Below are 18,137 nucleotides of genomic sequence, written 5' to 3' on the forward strand. Positions count from 1 at the left end.
TTGTAACATTTCTTTTTCTAAGTGTATATACATTTGAGAATAGGGGAGAATCCTATTGTAAGGCACATATACAACTTGATAGCTCATCCATGAATTTAGGAACACTGAAAGAAGATAATCTCTAAATGTGATTCCAAAGGTACTTCTCAGTGTTACAAATCACTATAAAATTCAGACATTTGAGAAAAATATTTCCTTTTTTAAAATTTAGAAAAATTGTGTTTTTGTAAGATTAAAGTAATTAATATAACTTTTAAATTTATGTGCTCTTGAAATACCAGAAACAGACTCATCACAGCAAGAAAGAGCTGGTAGCTGAAACTACTTTATCTGGTTAAGTTTGGTTCACATATAAGATGGAAATTTATATATTTAACTTAAGTTTTATTAAAAAAGCTTCACAGCTTAATGAAATATTAAGAAAAACAATGATTATTTATATTAAAAATTCCTTTAAACCTTCAATCATTTTCTTTAGGAGAAATCTAAAAAAAATTCTTAACCAGAAAGGCTTAAAATAAGAGTTTAATTGTAGTCTTAATAGTGTTTGCATGTATGCTGAGTTACTATGATTGAGATTCAAATAAATCTCCAATTTTACAAAAAGGAAAAAAACCAAAACACTTTATTTTCCACAAGGAAGAGCAATAGGAAAAATTAAATCATTTCCCACATATTGTTTTCTTAAAACAGCCTACAAGGACATATTCAGCACCAAATAAAAGAGAAAAAAAAGAAATTACAAACAGCCATAGAATATAATCTATAAAGCAAACATTTAATATTGCACTTTGTTTTGCTAACATTTTGGATTTTACTCTCCCTAATTGAAAAATCAGGAATCTATCTTGAATACTGGAATACAACTGTGAACCTCACATCTTATATCAAGAAGTGACCAATATTTAGAAAGGAGTAATGCCTCTAAAAATAAGAAAGTAAAGGAATACTTTAATGGGGAAAATAAAACTTTATTTGATAAAGTTTTATATATTTAAAATTTTATCATATTTTATTTTGTGACCCAGTGCCAATTATCAGAATATTGGTCATTCTTTCCTCATGTGTTATTCGTAAGAGTATATAGTGATAAGTATTCCAATGCTATGCATATCAACAATTGTTCCCTAGTCAGTTAGACATAAGAGGAAAAGAAAAGGGATTTTCTGACAATCCCCACCCCCAACAAAAAACCACCAAATGCCCTTTATGCCAAATATTCCATTAGCTTCTTTTGAGGGGGACATTCACAAAATGATTTAACAACAATAAAAAAATATTTCACCCCCATTTCCTTATTATCTAGTATTAGTTTGCTACGGGAGCCCAAACCCTTTAACCGAATCACTTAAAACGCGATTCATTTTTACATGGGCTTTCTTCACCCTGTCAGCATTATTCAAACATGAATTGTCTTCCATGTTTTCTTAAAGGCCACTTATGGAAAAGCCTATTTGTTTTGTATGAAGCTTTAAGACAGTATTTAACCAGGTCAAGCACCAAGCCAGAGTTACTATTATTTTCAGCCACTTTATTAACTGTGGGGTTAAATGGCAGGATAGTTGTAACACCCATTTCACACATATGTTGCAACATCAGAGATGCTGATTTCCATTAAAAAACATCAGAGCTGAATTCCTTCTAAAATAAGACAATCAATCAGTACACTTGGTACTTTGGAAAATGCAGTTTTAAGTGTCTTCATGAATGCTGGTATATTTGTTATGAGCCAACTGGAAATTATCTTTAATATAAGCTATAATTTACTGATGAGTTCGTTCTTCATTATCTTATCTATATATACTGAGAGTGAATGATTTCTCATGTTTAGCAAAATGTTCTTTAAGGTAATGGAAAAAAATACTTTCATTAAAAAAATCCACAAAAATATAAAAGTTATTATTCCAGCACACACTGTAGTATTCATAATTTTGGAGTTACACACTTTTAGAATAAGCTTGGGTTTTCAAGCTGTCAAGCTTGAGCAGGATAGGAAATGTATCCACTGAGCTCTCTAATCAGAAACTGAACCTACGTATATATATATTCCTGCTCATGAAAATACTCTGCACCAGCAAAAATGACTTCCAACATATGTGTTTTGGAGGTAATTAAGTAACTCTGTATAAAAATAAATGCACTTTCTCCTCCTCTCCAGTGACTGGAAAACTTTCATACTTTTAAAATAATAATAAAAATAATAATTTTTAAGAGCAACAGCCCTTAACTCTTTGCTGGTGCCTGCCATACTGCCTTTCTTTACTCCATTCTTAGCTCTGCTAGTTTCTTCTTATATGTAACGATAAAAAGGGAATGCGGGTGGGTTATCACTTTTGTGTATGTCCCTTTTCCAAATTTCCCTCTCCAAAAAGCCAACCAAACAAACAAACAAAAAAATAACTCAACAGTGCAACAAAACACAAATAGCATTCCAACAGTTTGGCAAGTGATGCGTTCACCTGAGATTAAGTGATTTTAGGCAGTCAGTAACAAAATGCTGCTTTGCTGTAATAGTAGAAAGGCAACAAATTCTTAAAAGAAACCAAGAAGGTATACAATCTTGACAAAGTCTCTTATTAGCTTCCTCCTCTCATCTCTTTTCCCACATACTGTTGCGTATCTACTACAGTAGGCTGCAAAACATACAGCAAGAAGGATTGGCTTGAAGGCATTTGATGTTTGTAAATAAATCCACAATAGGATCCAAGCTGAAGAGGTGATACATGGTCAGCCTAGTAGGACAATTCTGAGCATGGCATACGCAGGTAAAGTCCAGGCTATGTTAAATTAAAAAAAAGTCAGTGCGTTTTTTTCATGTTAAAAGTTTTTTTCAAAGCTTTTGTTCCTTGTTGTGCTCACCACAAACAAGTTATAAAAGAGTATTAAGAGTCTGGCATAAATGGAAAAAAAAAGCTGTAGTGACATTGAACCGCACAATATAAGCATTGAGCATGTGCAAATTTTCAAATCAAAAGAAGGACATCATCCCTCTTTACAATGTGGTGTCTTGACACGTATGACCATAGGCTAAGAAGACTGCTCTTAGTATGTGCCAGGTTTAAAGGAGAAAAGCTTAGATCTTCAAGCATGTTGGAGCAGTCCCAGAATGTTGCTGTAGGCTTCTAAAGCATGATCACTGGTTGTTTCATGTATTTGTCATTTTTCTGGGCAAAAGCAATTCCACTTCCTCTGAAAACATGTCTCCAAGATACTTCTCTGTCCTCAGCCGGGAAGGGAGGAGATATAGTTCGGAATCCACGTCAACTTGATTTAACCAAGTATTCCTTCAACGAGACGGGCAGGATGGTCTATCATCTGCTGACTGATCAGGATTTGGATCAATCTAGAAAGAAAAGAGGAAAAAAACACAGTTATTTGATACAGTCTAGTAAGAATATACCAAATAGGACAAAGATTTTGAGTATGAGTTGAGAAATGCAATCAGGAAGAACATAGAGAGCTTGTATGGGGAAGAAAGGGTACTAGGATTATCTAAAAAGTACCTGCTATTCAACTAGATTAACAATAACATTTATGAAGGTATGCCCAAATAGTTCTCTTTCACAAAAGCTAATGATAAATTTTATCAGAGAATGGAGCTTTTTACTCAGCGCTCAGTAGTACTTATAACTCAAATACACTATGGCAAACATTTTCATAGCAGTGATCTCCTTTTATAAAGGAGCCATTTCATCCTGTTAAAAAAATTCAGCTTATCTCTTCCCTAGGCTTTGGAAAGTTCTTTGTGCTTATGTGAGGTAATAACTCATGGATGTAAAGCCCTAGAAAGGGCCTAGGAATACACTTGCGTATCAAGAAATAGCAGTGTTGAATCCAAAATGCTCTAGAGGCTTCCCACCTTCTCTATTTCTTCAGTGACTTTCATATATACATACACTTAATAAAAGTGAATATATTCTAGTTGCTGCTCAGAAACAAAAAGAATAGACACAGGAAGGCAAACTGTTAGGTTTAATACATTTGTTTGACTGAAAGATCTTTTGGACAAGACCCATTTACTTGTATTTAAATATGGAATAATCCAAACTGCCTCAGAAACTTTAGGTGTGAAAACACATTTTTGAAGGAAAGAAGTCAAATAATTTTTCTTTCTTTCACTGACTATCCTTTATAGAAAAAAATATAAAAATTCAGAACAGCTTTAATACAATCTAGGACTGTTCCCCCTCTAAGTGGTTAGATGTTAAATAATTAAATCACACCATGAACCAATTTAAGGTTTTAAAAGTTTTTAATTCTCTTAATTATCTTTAGTTCATTTTAAAAGGTGGTAGAATTTTACAACAAATTGCTTAAAAGTGGATACTTAGATTACCATTCTTTTAAAATGCCTACTGGACAGCTAGGAAGCCTCAGATCAAATCACAAGTAACCAACTTAACCAGCAAGACAGAAATGTCAGAATAAAAATGTAGTAACATGTTTCTAACAAGTGGAAGAACATCTGCAGCATCTACTGAAAAATTTTATGAACTAAAATACTGGAATAGAAAAGTTATGTCTAATAAAGAATTTGTAAGAATGGAACAGATCTGAACTTCCTATAATCAATAAATAAAGTAGATTTCATATTAACCTCATCCTAAGGAAAAAATGACTCTTCCAGTCAAGGTGTTAAGGGGAAAAAAAATAAAAAATAATAGAGATTTATTGGAGAGAAAACAATCCCTTTATGTCTTATTTGGGAGTAATATTTCACTGTAAAATAGGTGTCTAAATTATAGCAATGAAAAGGAAAAAGCTGATTCTAGTGATTGACAAAATTGTTATTATAGTGGTACTGAGGCCAACTCTCACAATGTGTGTTATGTATATATACATTCTGAAGTATCCTGAAATTGCTGAATTTCCCCCCACCTCCTTGCTTTTGTACCTATCTTTTTTCCTGCCTGGACCATCCTACATTTGAGGACTACTTATCCATCAAGAATCAGTTTAACAGTCACTTTCTCAGGAAAGCCCCTCCTGATTCCTAAGGGCCAATAAGCTGCTCCTCAGATGAACTGTGCATTCCCATCACATTGTTATATAATGTTTTTCTTCTAAGTTTGTTTTTCTCACAGTCCGTAAACTTTTCCCAAGTAAAGGCTATGTTTTATTCATTGAAGTGCTTAGTTACTTGAGATGAATAAAAATAATCTAACAGTGCTGGAATGCTGTTAAGATGTTACTGCAAATATGTTCTTTCCCCAATGACTGAGAATGTTAAAATACGAAAGTTAAACTGGAAAAGAATAATGGATAAGATAAATTCTAGCTATTTGGTCAATGACTGCAAAATGCCAGTTCTATGGATGCTTTAAAATATGAATTATCCCTTTAACTGGCATTTTACAAGCATAAGGTTAGATCATTATCTTTATTTTCCCAATAATACGAGGCCTCTGGGTCAAACTTACTAAATATTGACAATCTTAATCTTTTAATCTATTGTTCTAAATTATTTGTTTTTCTCTTATGATAATCAAAACCTAAGTCTATTTTAAAAAAGTCTGCAATACTGTTTCCCAAGAGAGCCAGCCCATTTTGTACTCGATGATCTGATGCTTACCTCTGAATAAAGAGGTGGAGGCAAGAACCGAAACTCCTGGATATATGCAAACAATGGTCCTTGAAGCGCTCTCTCAAAGTCATCACAAGCACTCACTGGTGCAAGATTGTTCCGCCTTTGTTCCTCTGTTACCACTTCTGCATAGCTGGGTGGTGCTGAAGGAAAAAGATACACGCAATTCGAACAGCATGTTCTTATGCATGTCAAAATACACAGAATAGTAGGTATTAAAAAGGAATGTCGAGGTAAAGTAACAATTATTTGTTTTGTGTTCAAAACTAAGGGCATATATGTTTTAAACCTAACGTTAGGGGCATACCTACTCTCTTCAAGTACAGATACAGTTTATCTAATCATAAAATTAACAGAAGCAAAATCATGTTCTTGAAAATAATAGATTATGTTTAGATATGCATTATCAAATTACCTTCCGGTCTTTCAGGTAGGGATAAACCAAGCCAGTTCATATTCATGCTACACTGACTGCTTACACTTGAGGTTCTGCTACCAAATGGATGTAAAGGAATGGTACCGATGACAAGTGGCAAATTAAGAAATAAATCCATAGCTCCAGGAATATCCACATATACCTAAACAATGAAAGGAGATGTTAGGTTCAGAATACCAAGTACTATTTCATTTTTAAAACTAATAACCCAATTTTAATGTCATTTTTTTTAATTTATATACTTATGATATACAAGAAAAGTTTCTCCACTGTGTAACCCTATTATATAGTACATTTACCTAAAGTAAAATTAGTAATTATAATCCTAACTATATAGAGATTTATATGTAATTATACGTATCATATAAGGAGTAAAAAAAAATCAAATCCTGGATGTAAGACAAAATGATATCCATATGACTTTTAAGACTTAAAAAAAAAAACCCCAAACCTTTAAATCTGTACGTACCATTAGCGAATATTCCACACGGATTATACTACAGTCGAGGATAGAGGGAGAAACTGGTGGAATTTTCAGCAACTTGCCATTCCACGTCTCTGTCTTTCCAGATGATAAGGATTCCCCACGCAAGTTAGCCACAAGCTGTTTGACTTCCTTCATTTTCCCTTTGGCATAGAAGGCCTGTGTTTGGTAAATGGCTGCCTTTGGCACCACCACTCGGGAAGAGCAGTTCTCAATCTCAGCAAATATCTGAATCGATTCACCTAGAGGAAAAAAAAAATATATATATATATACACACACACACGCACACATATATACATCTACTGTTAAAAAACAAACAAACCCCAAACAAATGTAGATTCTTAGATTGAAGTTTGAAAGTTCAATAAACTACATGGATAAAAAGCAGGATCCTAAGAGTGGCAAGGAACTTACAGTTACAAAAATAAGCTACTCATTGACAGTAACTACTAAAAAAGACAACTTAATTCTAATTTATGAAAGGAAACTGGATAAGCACAACTTAAGTTATTTTACCAAAGAATACTGTATCATGTTTGCATTCAGTAGAAATAATGTAAATTTATACATGAAAGCTAAGGGAAAAAAGATCATTTTTTGTGAGATTCCACCTCATACATACCTGGAGTATAGCCCTTCCTTTCGATTTTGGCACTTAAGGATATTGGGCCTGAGGTACAGAACCAGCAACAGAGAGTCTTTTCTTTTGTGCCTGCTTGGGGTGACTGTAAGAAATAAATTTAGAGAAAAAGATCAATGTAGAGTTGGGACAATAATAGAATGTTTTAAAATACAATCCTAAATTCTTGAAGAATTTAACATTAAAAGCAATGTTGCTTTTTTTCCTGTATCCAAACATACTTTTCCACTAACCAGTGGCTTCTGATATATAGAAGTATTTTTGTCTTTATACAAGTTCCCATTCAATTAAAGAAAAAAGGGTAAAGGGCTTAACACCATATTTTGTAAACATACTTTAGCCCACACTATTTACATATACAGTAATTAAAGAAACCAACCAACCAAGCAACAACAACAAAAAAAACCCTTTCCACATTCCATTTAAACTGCCTTAAAAAAAAAGGCAGCTTGGAAAGCAACTTGGTTATAATCCCAAATAATGACATCTTTCTTTGAGAATATAAAATTCAATTTGTAAAGAAGGGCAAATTGCTTATCTTTAAGATTCTTATTTGCTTAAAGATGTTATTATTTGCTTAAACCAAATAAAGTTTTTGAAGCCAAATCTGAATCTTGTGAAAAATGCAATTAAAAAAGATTTAAAACAGAATTAAGTTTTTCATGACAGTGATAACCTCCCCATCATTTGACAACTATCCCTATAATGGAATAATGCAATGCAGTACAAACTTTAGATTATGATATTTTCAAATTAAATGATATTGTTATAATAATTGATACTACTGTTCCTTTTCCACTAAAATTATTCAGGGAACAGATCTATTTTTTTGTTACTGCTCTTATCTTACGAGTAAAAGGTATTTCTTACCAAATACTGGTCTTTCTTTTAAAATTAATGTTATTACAATCAGAAAATGAGCATATTCTGCATTAATTTGTGTGCTCATGAGTATATGTTTTGGGAAAATAACATTTATGGAATTTAAAAATAAAACCACTATTTTAAAATTATAAAAATTACATAGTTTAGGTAATTATTCTTCAGTATTTATAAGCCAAAAATAAAGAATGAAGAATTCAGTCAATTCTTACCAGTAATGAAGGAGTGTTGATATCTATATGCTCAAAGACTGTAAATTCCTTCTTTAATTTTACTGGTAGAAGCCAAGGCCTGTGCAATTCGGCTTTCACCCAATAGCGCACACTGCCATGTCGGCCTTCGAATGAGGTAGCAAGTGGTCTGTGCAGAATATAAAGGTCAATATATTAATCTTATACCTCTTTCTGAAAATTATACAGTAGGTCAGCATAGAAGTGTTACTATATTGTACCGTTTATACATCAATGAGGTATCAAAGCCATAATTTAAAAGAATTTCCAAAGGGATAAGTCACTGGGGGAAAAAAACCTTGTTTTCAAATAACAGTAATTGTTAAATATTACAGAAATTTTGCTTAAAAAAGCCAGAATACAATCTCTTTAAGAAGAGGCTACTTTAATGCTTGTGGCAAAATTATGAAAGTCTGGAAATAAAACAGTTCTTGAAAAGGTCAAGATTTTACTTTAAAAATAAAGTTAAGAATGGTTTAACTATTTCTATTGAGAAATTCTAGACACTGGTCAAATATTCAGACCAAATTCTCTATGGCATTCTACTTTTCATTAGCTACAAATTATTATTATCTCTTTTTATACCAACTAATTAAGATCTAGAAAAGGCCTGGAATAGTCATTATAGTTTCAAAAAATTTTTCATATTTCATTAAGTCCACTGAAACTCTAGAAAACTGCTTTTACATTTCCTAGTTTACTTATGTTCTAACTCTTTTTGGCGATGTTTTCTAACTACACTATAGACTTAGGAAAAGAATCTTTCCTATTGCTCTACACAAGAGAATCAGAATTCTTTCTCAACTCTCCCAAATTTTACTACTTGTTAAAGATTTTATTTCAGTGAATTGAGTCTCTTTTTTCATAATTTTGTTAGAAAAATGCCCTAAGTTTGGTCTTTTACAAGGTAGCACGCTAGCTTAGGAGTAGTGGTGTTTTACTTTTTTCTCTTTTTTTGCATTTTAGATTCCTGCATTAACTTGTATAGCACAGAGAAATAAAATGCAGGATCTGTGCTAGTCTTCTGGAGTTTATATTAAATGACTTTGGTTTACTGATAGAATTTTTAAGAAACATACTAAATTATCTCTGTTCTTTGAAAATATTCAGTCCCAATTGTATTAGCCCGGCTGTATTCAGAGACTTAAATTTTTTTCTCTCAAAGTAATTAGGGCATTATGTTAAAAATGTTCTTAAATAATATGATAAATAGAATATTCTTAAAAATACCCTTTATAAACCCCATCCGCATATATTAAGTATTAGAATTAAAGTTTATCCTTCAGAAAAATCAGTACAAGTGCCACTTTGAGGTTTTTAACATCTGTTTAGGCATTATTAAAAATTGTTTTTTGTATAACTTCTAACAATTTGTTACTACATTGAGAATGTAATACTTTCCTTCTTTCTTTCATACTAGATTCCAAGCCTATGTTAAGGTAATTTAGGTATCTGATAGATGTTTCCTTTCATGCTCAGGTTATAACATCTCGTGTGACCTTCTCAATAGCTCTTCTCACAGAAGCTAATGAATTCATATATATATATATATATATATATATATATATATATATACACACACACACACACACACACACACACACACACATACACACACATAAATGCTTCTAAAGCTAGGATATCCCTAATTATTTTGATCTTCTTAGCTTACTGCTGTTGGTTAGCATCACTAGAAAAGATAAAACACTGACTTTTTATAAACTACTAAGTGAGACCTGGTATGTTCTACCTTCTCTGTTAACGCTGATAACAAACTAAATATTAAGCGCTATTTTGATTAGCAACTTTCAATTCACTCACTAAATGAAATGCATTTAAGTTTTTAAAACCTTATAAATCTTGAGACAGAGTACCAAGAGTTGAACTTTGCTTTCTATAATTTTGCCACACTAGATAAAAAAAAAAAAAGCTTGTCTCTTTTTTGAGTATATTGTCTCTAGCAAGTTTAATGAAAAGGGTTTTTTTTTTTAAACTAAAAATAATTAAATTTTGAATAAGTTTCATTTCAGAAGAATAGATGTTTATGAAAAACGCCTGTTACAAAATACTTACGTCTGTGGAAGCTCAAAGCTGAAAGCATATTCATGCCTTCCTGAATGAATAGTGTTGAAGCCTTCTTCAGAATTATCATCATCTAAAACAAACAGAAAAGAACAAAAAACTTATTATTACACCTTTACACTCTCTTTGCTATGGCATAACTTTAAAGGTGCTTATATAGTAATTCAGGCCACAAACTTTGGAGTCTGAGAGATCTGAGTTCTAATTCCAACTTCATCACTTCCTCTCAGTAAAATAAAAGTCCTGTCTTCAGTTACTTCATCTGTGGAATGGGGATAATTAATACTTACGCTGCACAGGTGGTATTTAAATGGAAAACGACCCTAACTGTAAAATGTCTACATCTCACACAGTACACGCTCAACAAAACACTAAGATCTCAAACCTCATATTAAGATGTTACCTTAGTCTTTACTATTTACTTAAATTAATCTTGTTAAGACTATATAAAATGAAAACTTCACGTAAACCTTTTAAAATGTCAGTTTTGATACTAGAAGATGTGAATGTGACAACTCTAAAACCATTAAAAAAAAGCTGTCAAATAGATCTGGAGTTAAAAAAAAAGGAACAGTCATTTTAATGTCAGTTTCATAGCTAAAAATAAAAATTCTTATTGAACCTAAAATGATGACAACACCCAGGCTGCGTGAGCAATAGCTAAAAATGTGCATTTATATAAAATATACCTTAGGTTTCAAAGGTGCCTGCTAATGGGAAACACACCCTTGAAAAATGAACTAGGTTGTTGCCAATCGCTAGAAAAGAGGGCTGACCTTTCATTTTATAGCCAATTTCTTTTGGTCAGTTTTTTAAAAAAGTCTCCGAAATAAACAGTGAAATATGGGAGGTGGTTCTGGATTCTTAAAAGGATTTTTTTTTCCCAAAGAGTTCTGACTAGGTAATTTAAGTACATGTCTTCCTAATGTAATTTTCTCGGTGTAGAAGGCTTCATCATTAACTACGAGAGTAGAAAAAATGGGTTACTTTCCGTCACCAAAGTACTGTATATACACAAAAAACGTGATGCTTCCCTCCCGTCAAAGGAGAAAAGGGACCAAAAAAAAAGGCTCCAATACGTGGTTACTTATGTTCAAAAACCACGACGACTCGCTTCTATCTCAGTAATACTTTCCTCGCTCCCTGTACAGATCCTCTGCACGAATTCCAGCACCGAAAACTGCCTTACGAGTTGGGGGCCATTTAAATTCGCTCCCCACGAAGGCGCCCAAAGTTTGCCTCCTCTCCCTTTCTTCCTTCTTGCTCCCTTTTTGTGCCAGCTCAGCAGTCTCATTGAGGCGAGCGGCGGCGGCGGCGGCGGCGGCGGCCGCGCGGTGGTAAACAAGTGCCGGGCTGTCAATCAAGAACTAGACCGGAGCAGGAGAGGACCGGCCTAAACCGGCGCGAGCAGATCCCAGCCGGCCCGCCCGCGCGCCGCCGCCGCCCGCGCGCCCCGCTATACATACGGCATATGTCGCGCGGCGCTCGCGCTCGCGGCCGCGCAGCCTAGCCTGCTGGAGGGGGAGGGCGGAGCGAGCGCGCTGCGGCGCTTCCGCTTTACACGCCCCAGCCGGTGACCGGTTCGATCTGGCTTGGGCCACCCTGACACCTTTACAGTTGAGGAGAGGGAAACTGGGGCGGCGGCGAGGAGGGTGGGGAACGCAACAGCCCCGAGAAACAATGGGGAGGGGCAGGGAATACTCGCCGAGGGCCCCCCCCCCCAGCTTTTGATGTTAGTGCCACTTTCCTCTTTTGGCCAGCCTTTGCTCTCTCCCCTCAGGTCAAACCAAGGTAGCCCGTCTGGTGACTGCACAGACCGGGAAACTCGCTGTTTCGGCTAGAGGCAGACGAGCGTTCGCAGAAGCTGCCTGACAACTTCCAGCCGAAAAACTGGAAAATGGGATCCCACCAGCCCGGCCCGCCCAACTATGAATAGGATCGTCAGCTAAAAAGTTGCGCCCAGAGCCATTCGGCACCTGGGAGGCCGGCAGGGGCTTCTCCCCTCCACTCTGTCGAAACCTAAGCCGCTCTTTCCGGGGGCTGCCAGCAGGCCGAGGTGAGGGGCGACAGAACGGTATGTGACATGAGCCACGGGCGCCTCTAGAAGCCCGGGCAGGGACGCAAGGAGGGGCGGGGGCGGCCGCTCAGGAGGGACCTTTACCGGCGCACGCCGGTTCCAAGCCTCGCCCCAGCCGGCGAGCCCACTCTCCCCACCCGCCCGCGCCCAATCCAATCAGAGCCTGGCATCGCCTTAGCAACAGGCTAACAAACGCGGCTCCGCCTATCGCCGGCCGCCCGGGGCGGGTCTCAGTCACCAGGCTAGTTTGAGAGGTCCCAGGTTTTAAGTCATTGAAACTATTCCAGGCTTAGAGTTCTTCCATGCTTTGCAGGGGTTGAGGGGCATCTTGTGGGGTGCAGGGCACATAGTTTTCTCTACTGTGAAATCATGGAGCAACTAATGAAATTGTGTTTGTCCACATAAGTCGTGATTCTACTTTTACCCCACTGCAAACCTTAACTCTTTAAAAACCTTTGTTTCTTTTTATCAATTTTATAAAAAACTGCCACGTACAGAAAGGTTCAAATACAAACTCCTATGTCTGCTGTTCAGCAAACACCAGGACTGTCATTAGGCAGTTGCATTTCTTATCAGTGTCACTGCTCGGAGAGATTAACTAGACATTTTTCAGGATGCAAATTACCTATGTGTAACTGAAAACCCAACTAAATAATGGGTTTCATTTTAATGTTTTAAAAAATAATGCATTAATGCTGTAACTCAAAGCACCCTACATTTCCACACTTGCCTTAGTTCAATTAGCACCTCCTCACGGATGTGTATTTTTTAATATAAAAAGAGTAAAATGTGCTCTACTCTTTGAAAAACCGTCAACATTCGAACTAAATACTGCATTAAAAAGGAGAAGCACAAAATTACATAACCAGTTTTAACATTATATTCTTCTTGGGCTAGGAATTAAGTCATCGCCACCACCTGACGCGTCTAACCAATCTGCTGAGAGCAGAATAAGCGCCCCTCCTCACCACCCCCCAGAACTGGTCCGAAACAGGATTGAACCGCTTCTAACAAAGGGTGGAAACTTAGAAAAACAAGCTTAAGAGTCTCCTATATTTCCACAATGTAACCATTTAAACAATAGATTGGAAATCTCAGGACCCTCTCTCCCTTTGACAACGCTTTAGCTCCCTTTTCTAACCAAAAATCAAATCCAATGAGCCGCATACTTTTCTATTCCATTTGACTGGCACGGGTTTCATTGAATGCACGTTCCAAAGTTAAGCATGATGCTCAGAAAAGAAAATTACTGACCCTAAATGCCTTCTAAAACTGATTTGAAACATACCATAATGACAGATACTGTCCTTTAAATTAGAGAATGCTTGATGTAAATTTCTAAAGGAACTGCAAAGAATAGGGAAAAAACACGTGGGGTGTTGATACCATATGTCAAAATAAGACACAGAAACCCTTTATCAAAGAACAACGATCAATTCTTTAAAGTCTTTTGCGTGTCAATATTAGAAATAAAATATACCTATTAACCCACTTAAAAATGTTACTCTTTTTCTTCACTGAAGCTTCGTTTTTTAAGACCTAAGGTTGCAGAGTACAAGGGAAAAAAAATCTAATACGGACTGCAGCTTTTAGCAATTCATTTGAAAACATATTAGGAAAATTATTGAATCAGGCTTTAAGCAGAATTTACAAGTAAGGTGGAAATGGACTGCAAGTGCGTATGGCACAGACCGAGCCCGGTATAGAGGTAGTTGAATAAGTGCAGTTTGCAGTCACTTTGCAGATGCCTGCAAGCATTACGGCTTAATATACGATGAATGTCAAGGAGAAACCAAATCTAACTTTGCTAACATTTATCAAACTGCTACATGTTATGCTAGGAGTAGAATTACATTAATTCAGAAAAACTGAAAAGATAACTTTCCCAAAGAAAGCAGGTCTAATGATTTCTGAATGATTTAAAAACTTACCTCTTTCGTGTCCAATTAAGATGTCTTTATGGTTGAAATATTCTACTTCTTCAGTGTAATTCTGTGTATAGGCGGTATTGGAGCCGGCGTTTCTAGATTCGGTCCAGCGTACTTTCGCATGTCCTCTTGCATGAATTTTAAGAGATTTTACTCTGATTTCCCCAGTAACTTCTAAATTCACCCTTCCTGAGACTGTATCCCCACTAGAATACACAGGGACATTGCTGTCATTAAGACAGTCAAAGCTTATTGTCAAACTCTTTACCTTTCCCAGCACCATGTTTATAACAAAATCTATAAAAATATAATGTAAGACAAAAAAGTCAAGATCACATATAAAACGTGATCTTCACTTAACACTGATCGATGTCTTTGCCGTGCAAAAAGCTTGCAGGCAGGATCAGTGATTCTTTACAAATAGTTCATTGAGATTTCTTAAAAAGTCAGGGCAGCGGAAAGGATGCTGCTCCGCGCTCCTGCTAGTCTCAGTGGTCTCCTTACAAAGACGGGCGGCTGGAAGCTGCCAGCTCACTTTAAGAGCTTTGTGAAAAACAACCCCAGCGCGCATGCGCACGCCGCGGCTGCTGTCCGCCCTCCCTGCGCGTCCCCTCCCGCGCCGGCTCGTTCCCTGGCTCGCTCGCTCGCTCGCTCGCGGGTACAGTAGGTGTACAGCTAGGGAAGAAGATACGGGCTGCCGGGAGGCTGAACCTGACTTCTCTTCATTGTGGGCTCCTATTGGTAGGCAGGCTACCGTAAGCCCTCGACGTGCTATCTGGAGTCCCTTACCGAGCACAATCTAGTGGAAAGATAATGGCCGAGGGGGGCACTGGGGGACAAGGTTGGGTGGGGAGATGTTTGCAAAGTCAAGTGAGGATAAACTGCTGAGTGACCAGCCCGGAGCATGCCTTAGCGGCACTGCAGGGTTTTGCCCACTGCCTGGATGGGAGGAGGAAAAAGGGATGTGTGAAGAGAGATGGGGGAAGGGGAGAAACCGGTTGGGCAAGGGCTGGTTGTGAGCATAAACTAACGAATTAAAAAAAAAAAGTAATAAAAATCAGGCAAGAGATAATGTTCATAGACGACAGCATTCTTGGCTTGGATTCTTTTAAAAACCAGTGCTTTGTAGGCAGGGTGGAAATGAACCCAGTCGAGACCTATTCGAGACCTTAAAAGAGAATGCTGTAAGGATCAAGTATAATTTAATCAGTATGTTTTCTTTCTCTTTCATTTCTTAATTCGATAGCAATGAAAAACAACCAAGTTGTTTGCATGATGACAGCAGGGAGGAAAAAGGTTCGACCACTTCCTCGAAGAAAGAAAAAGTCCTTTTTTGAGACACCACCTACAGCTAGATTTGAGGGTATGACATGATTACACCTCCTGTGTCCAGAGGATTAAGAATAGAGTTCGGCCTAAAAAAGTACCGCCATATAAAAGGCAGTATGACACAGTGTTTTAGCTGACATAATGTTTACAATAGGATCAAAAAATCTTTGTTAGCAGTCAGTGAAGCGCAGAAGATAATTTTTAAGAACCATGATTTGTTACATAAATAGAGCTCAATTCTGTAAAGCTTTAATTCTAATTTTTAGCTTTGGACCTTTCAACATAGTAATTCTCATAATACATCTGTCTTACGGACAGGTACGTTTGTCTGTTTATTGTGAACGTTTTGGTAACAAATGGCAATGCTTTCATAAAATCACACTGGGATTCAAGGCTAACAGCATATACTTACCTAGATTTTTTGCGGTCAATAAAATTGCTTATAGGAGAGAAATACAGGAAGAAAAAATATGAATATGGAATATATATATATAAATATATATACATAACCAAATAACGCTTTGGAAGATTTTTGTCCGTCTAAACCACTTTAGATTCTTTTGTGCAGTATATTTGGATAGGTTGAACCTGTGAGTTACAATATACTAAGCTCATTGGTCTTGCTTGCTTGCTTGCTTGCTTGCTTGCTTTTTTTTTTTTTTGGATGGATGGAACTGAATTTTATTTAATTGAATTTTAATTGAAAAGGCAGTATCTTGGACTCAAGAGCATTATATAAATGAGTATAAATATGCAAACTATTTGAGCAGTTAATGGGCAGGCCATTTATCTCTAATAAAGTTTAGATAGTTGTGCTTAAAACTATGAATTTGTGTTTTTGAATTGGGGGAAGTCTTTTTTCCCCCTCTCTTGGTTGACACCTGCTGGCAGTTTTAGTTGTTCAAGTAGTTGGGATCTTGTACTAGCTTTGGTAACAGATACTATTTGGGTTTTTTCGCCACCTAGTGGTAAAAGTGGTGAATTTGTTAAGATGTCAGCTCCTTAGCATTAAGGTTAAATGATATACATTAAGCATTCAAATAACATTGGGCAAGGAACGGATTTAAAAGTGCAGTTCACAATGAGGCCTTCATTACTAAAGTTGTTTTAAATTATTAAGGGCTATAGCTTATTTCTGAGGAAATAAGAATCAGCTATTTAAACAAACTAGATTTGCATTTAACCAAAAAGAACTCTTAAGAGAATTATTTGTAGTTTGGAAAATTGTTTTAGCAATTAAATGATATATTCCCTGTCAGTGTATTACATTATTCCTTCTGTTTGAAAGTTTTAGGGTATTATAATTCATTATCATTATTATTTGTTTTTCTACTTTTCTTTATTTTCTTTTTATGGTATCTTCCTAAACACTTTAGTAACTGACAAGTTGCCAAGAAATTCTTATCCCCTATCAGTCTTACCTAAGATCCTACTCTTCTCTTTGGATTTGATCATGTGACAGTTTCTTCAGCACCTAAACTTGAGTTTACTTGCTTCATTTTGTTTTCCTCCTATTTATTCAAACTATGAAAACATCAGAAACAAACAACGCTGAGACCTCTAAATTCTTGCTTATGTTTTTATTTCTAAAAGGAAAAAACCCCACTTGGACTAAGTTTCAAATGTTTTCTCTCATGACTTTTATAACCTCCCCTTTTCAAGACTCCATGTCTAAATATCTACCCTCTGACAGCTTGAAATGCTGTGCGGTAGCCATTATCCTGGGCTCCTGGACTTGCTTCACTGGGCCCTTATTGTATTTTGCATTAAATTTAAGCTATTCATCTTTACCACCAAGGCTCTTTCCTACTGCACCACAGCCTACGTCTCATATGCCATATCCTCCTACTCATCTGCTAACTCTCTCTATACTCCTGTCAAGTACATCCTCTGCCCCCTTTGTTAGCTTGTCTCACTGTTGCCAATGTGCAGTTACAGGCTGCTTTCTGTGCCCAGAACAACATCCCGCTGCTGTGTTGTCTCCGTTCGCTTCTTCCAACCCCTCCACTAGATTCAGTTGGCACAACTGAAAAAAATTCAAACTAGACGGTATAACCAGTTCCCCCTCCCCTTTTTATAGCTTCTTCAGAATTTAAATAGGGTTCTCTTTTTATGGTATTTGTTTCTTGGATTTTAAATTCAATGGGTGTTCCATCTTACCATATAAAGGTTTAAACTGAATTTCAAGAACTCTTTCAAAAACTGACAAATGATAATCTCTATCAAGATATATAATATTAAGGCAATACGTCAAAATTACTGCCAAGTCTGGAGTTTTTCGCAAGTTATATCAAAATGCCCAATTTCATTATTTAAAAAAAAGCAAGCCATCTCAACCGAAAGTTTTGGTATGTGTTTGTAAGAAAAATTATATCAGCAATCAGAACCTATTCCTCAAAGAAATGTATGAAATCCATGCTTAATCCCTATTTTAACTGAGACCTGACAGGCTTGAGTGCTGTAG

General features: G+C 36.2%; 1 protein-coding gene and 1 long non-coding RNA gene across 6 annotated transcripts in view; one reads left to right on the forward strand and one right to left on the reverse strand.

Moving 5' to 3' along the window:
• Positions 1-595: 595 nt before the first annotated feature.
• ARRDC3 (arrestin domain containing 3) lies at positions 596-14,864 on the reverse strand. 3 transcript variants are annotated; one of them, XR_010379149.1, is made up of 8 exons: positions 14,348-14,864; positions 10,331-10,412; positions 8,240-8,387; positions 7,128-7,230; positions 6,490-6,746; positions 6,000-6,162; positions 5,573-5,765; positions 596-3,343 (listed from the first exon to the last, which is right to left on the reverse strand). XR_010379149.1 is itself a non-coding variant. In XM_031448185.2 (8 exons), exons 1-8 carry the CDS (start codon positions 14,625-14,627, stop codon positions 3,287-3,289), a joined length of 1,245 nt encoding a protein of 414 aa, XP_031304045.1. In that variant the 5' UTR covers positions 14,628-14,863; the 3' UTR covers positions 596-3,286. The 3 variants fall into 3 exon arrangements, 2 of the variants coding, with proteins under 2 accessions (XP_031304045.1, XP_064338476.1); XM_031448185.2 differs by having other exon boundaries at positions 5,573-5,727; positions 14,348-14,863; XM_064482406.1 differs by lacking the exon at positions 14,348-14,864 and adding an exon at positions 10,517-10,821 and having other exon boundaries at positions 5,573-5,727.
• LOC116152077 (uncharacterized) overlaps positions 11,967-18,137 on the forward strand; it is a 288,994-nt gene continuing 282,823 nt past the window's right edge. For all 3 annotated transcript variants that reach the window (XR_010379151.1, XR_010379152.1, XR_010379150.1), the window contains exon 1: positions 11,967-12,395. This is a non-coding gene — a long non-coding RNA (uncharacterized LOC116152077). The remainder of the gene's footprint in view (positions 12,396-18,137) is intronic.

Source organism: Camelus dromedarius, chromosome 3 (assembly GCF_036321535.1).
Source record: "Camelus dromedarius isolate mCamDro1 chromosome 3, mCamDro1.pat, whole genome shotgun sequence".
NCBI classification, from domain to species: domain Eukaryota; kingdom Metazoa; phylum Chordata; class Mammalia; order Artiodactyla; family Camelidae; genus Camelus; species Camelus dromedarius.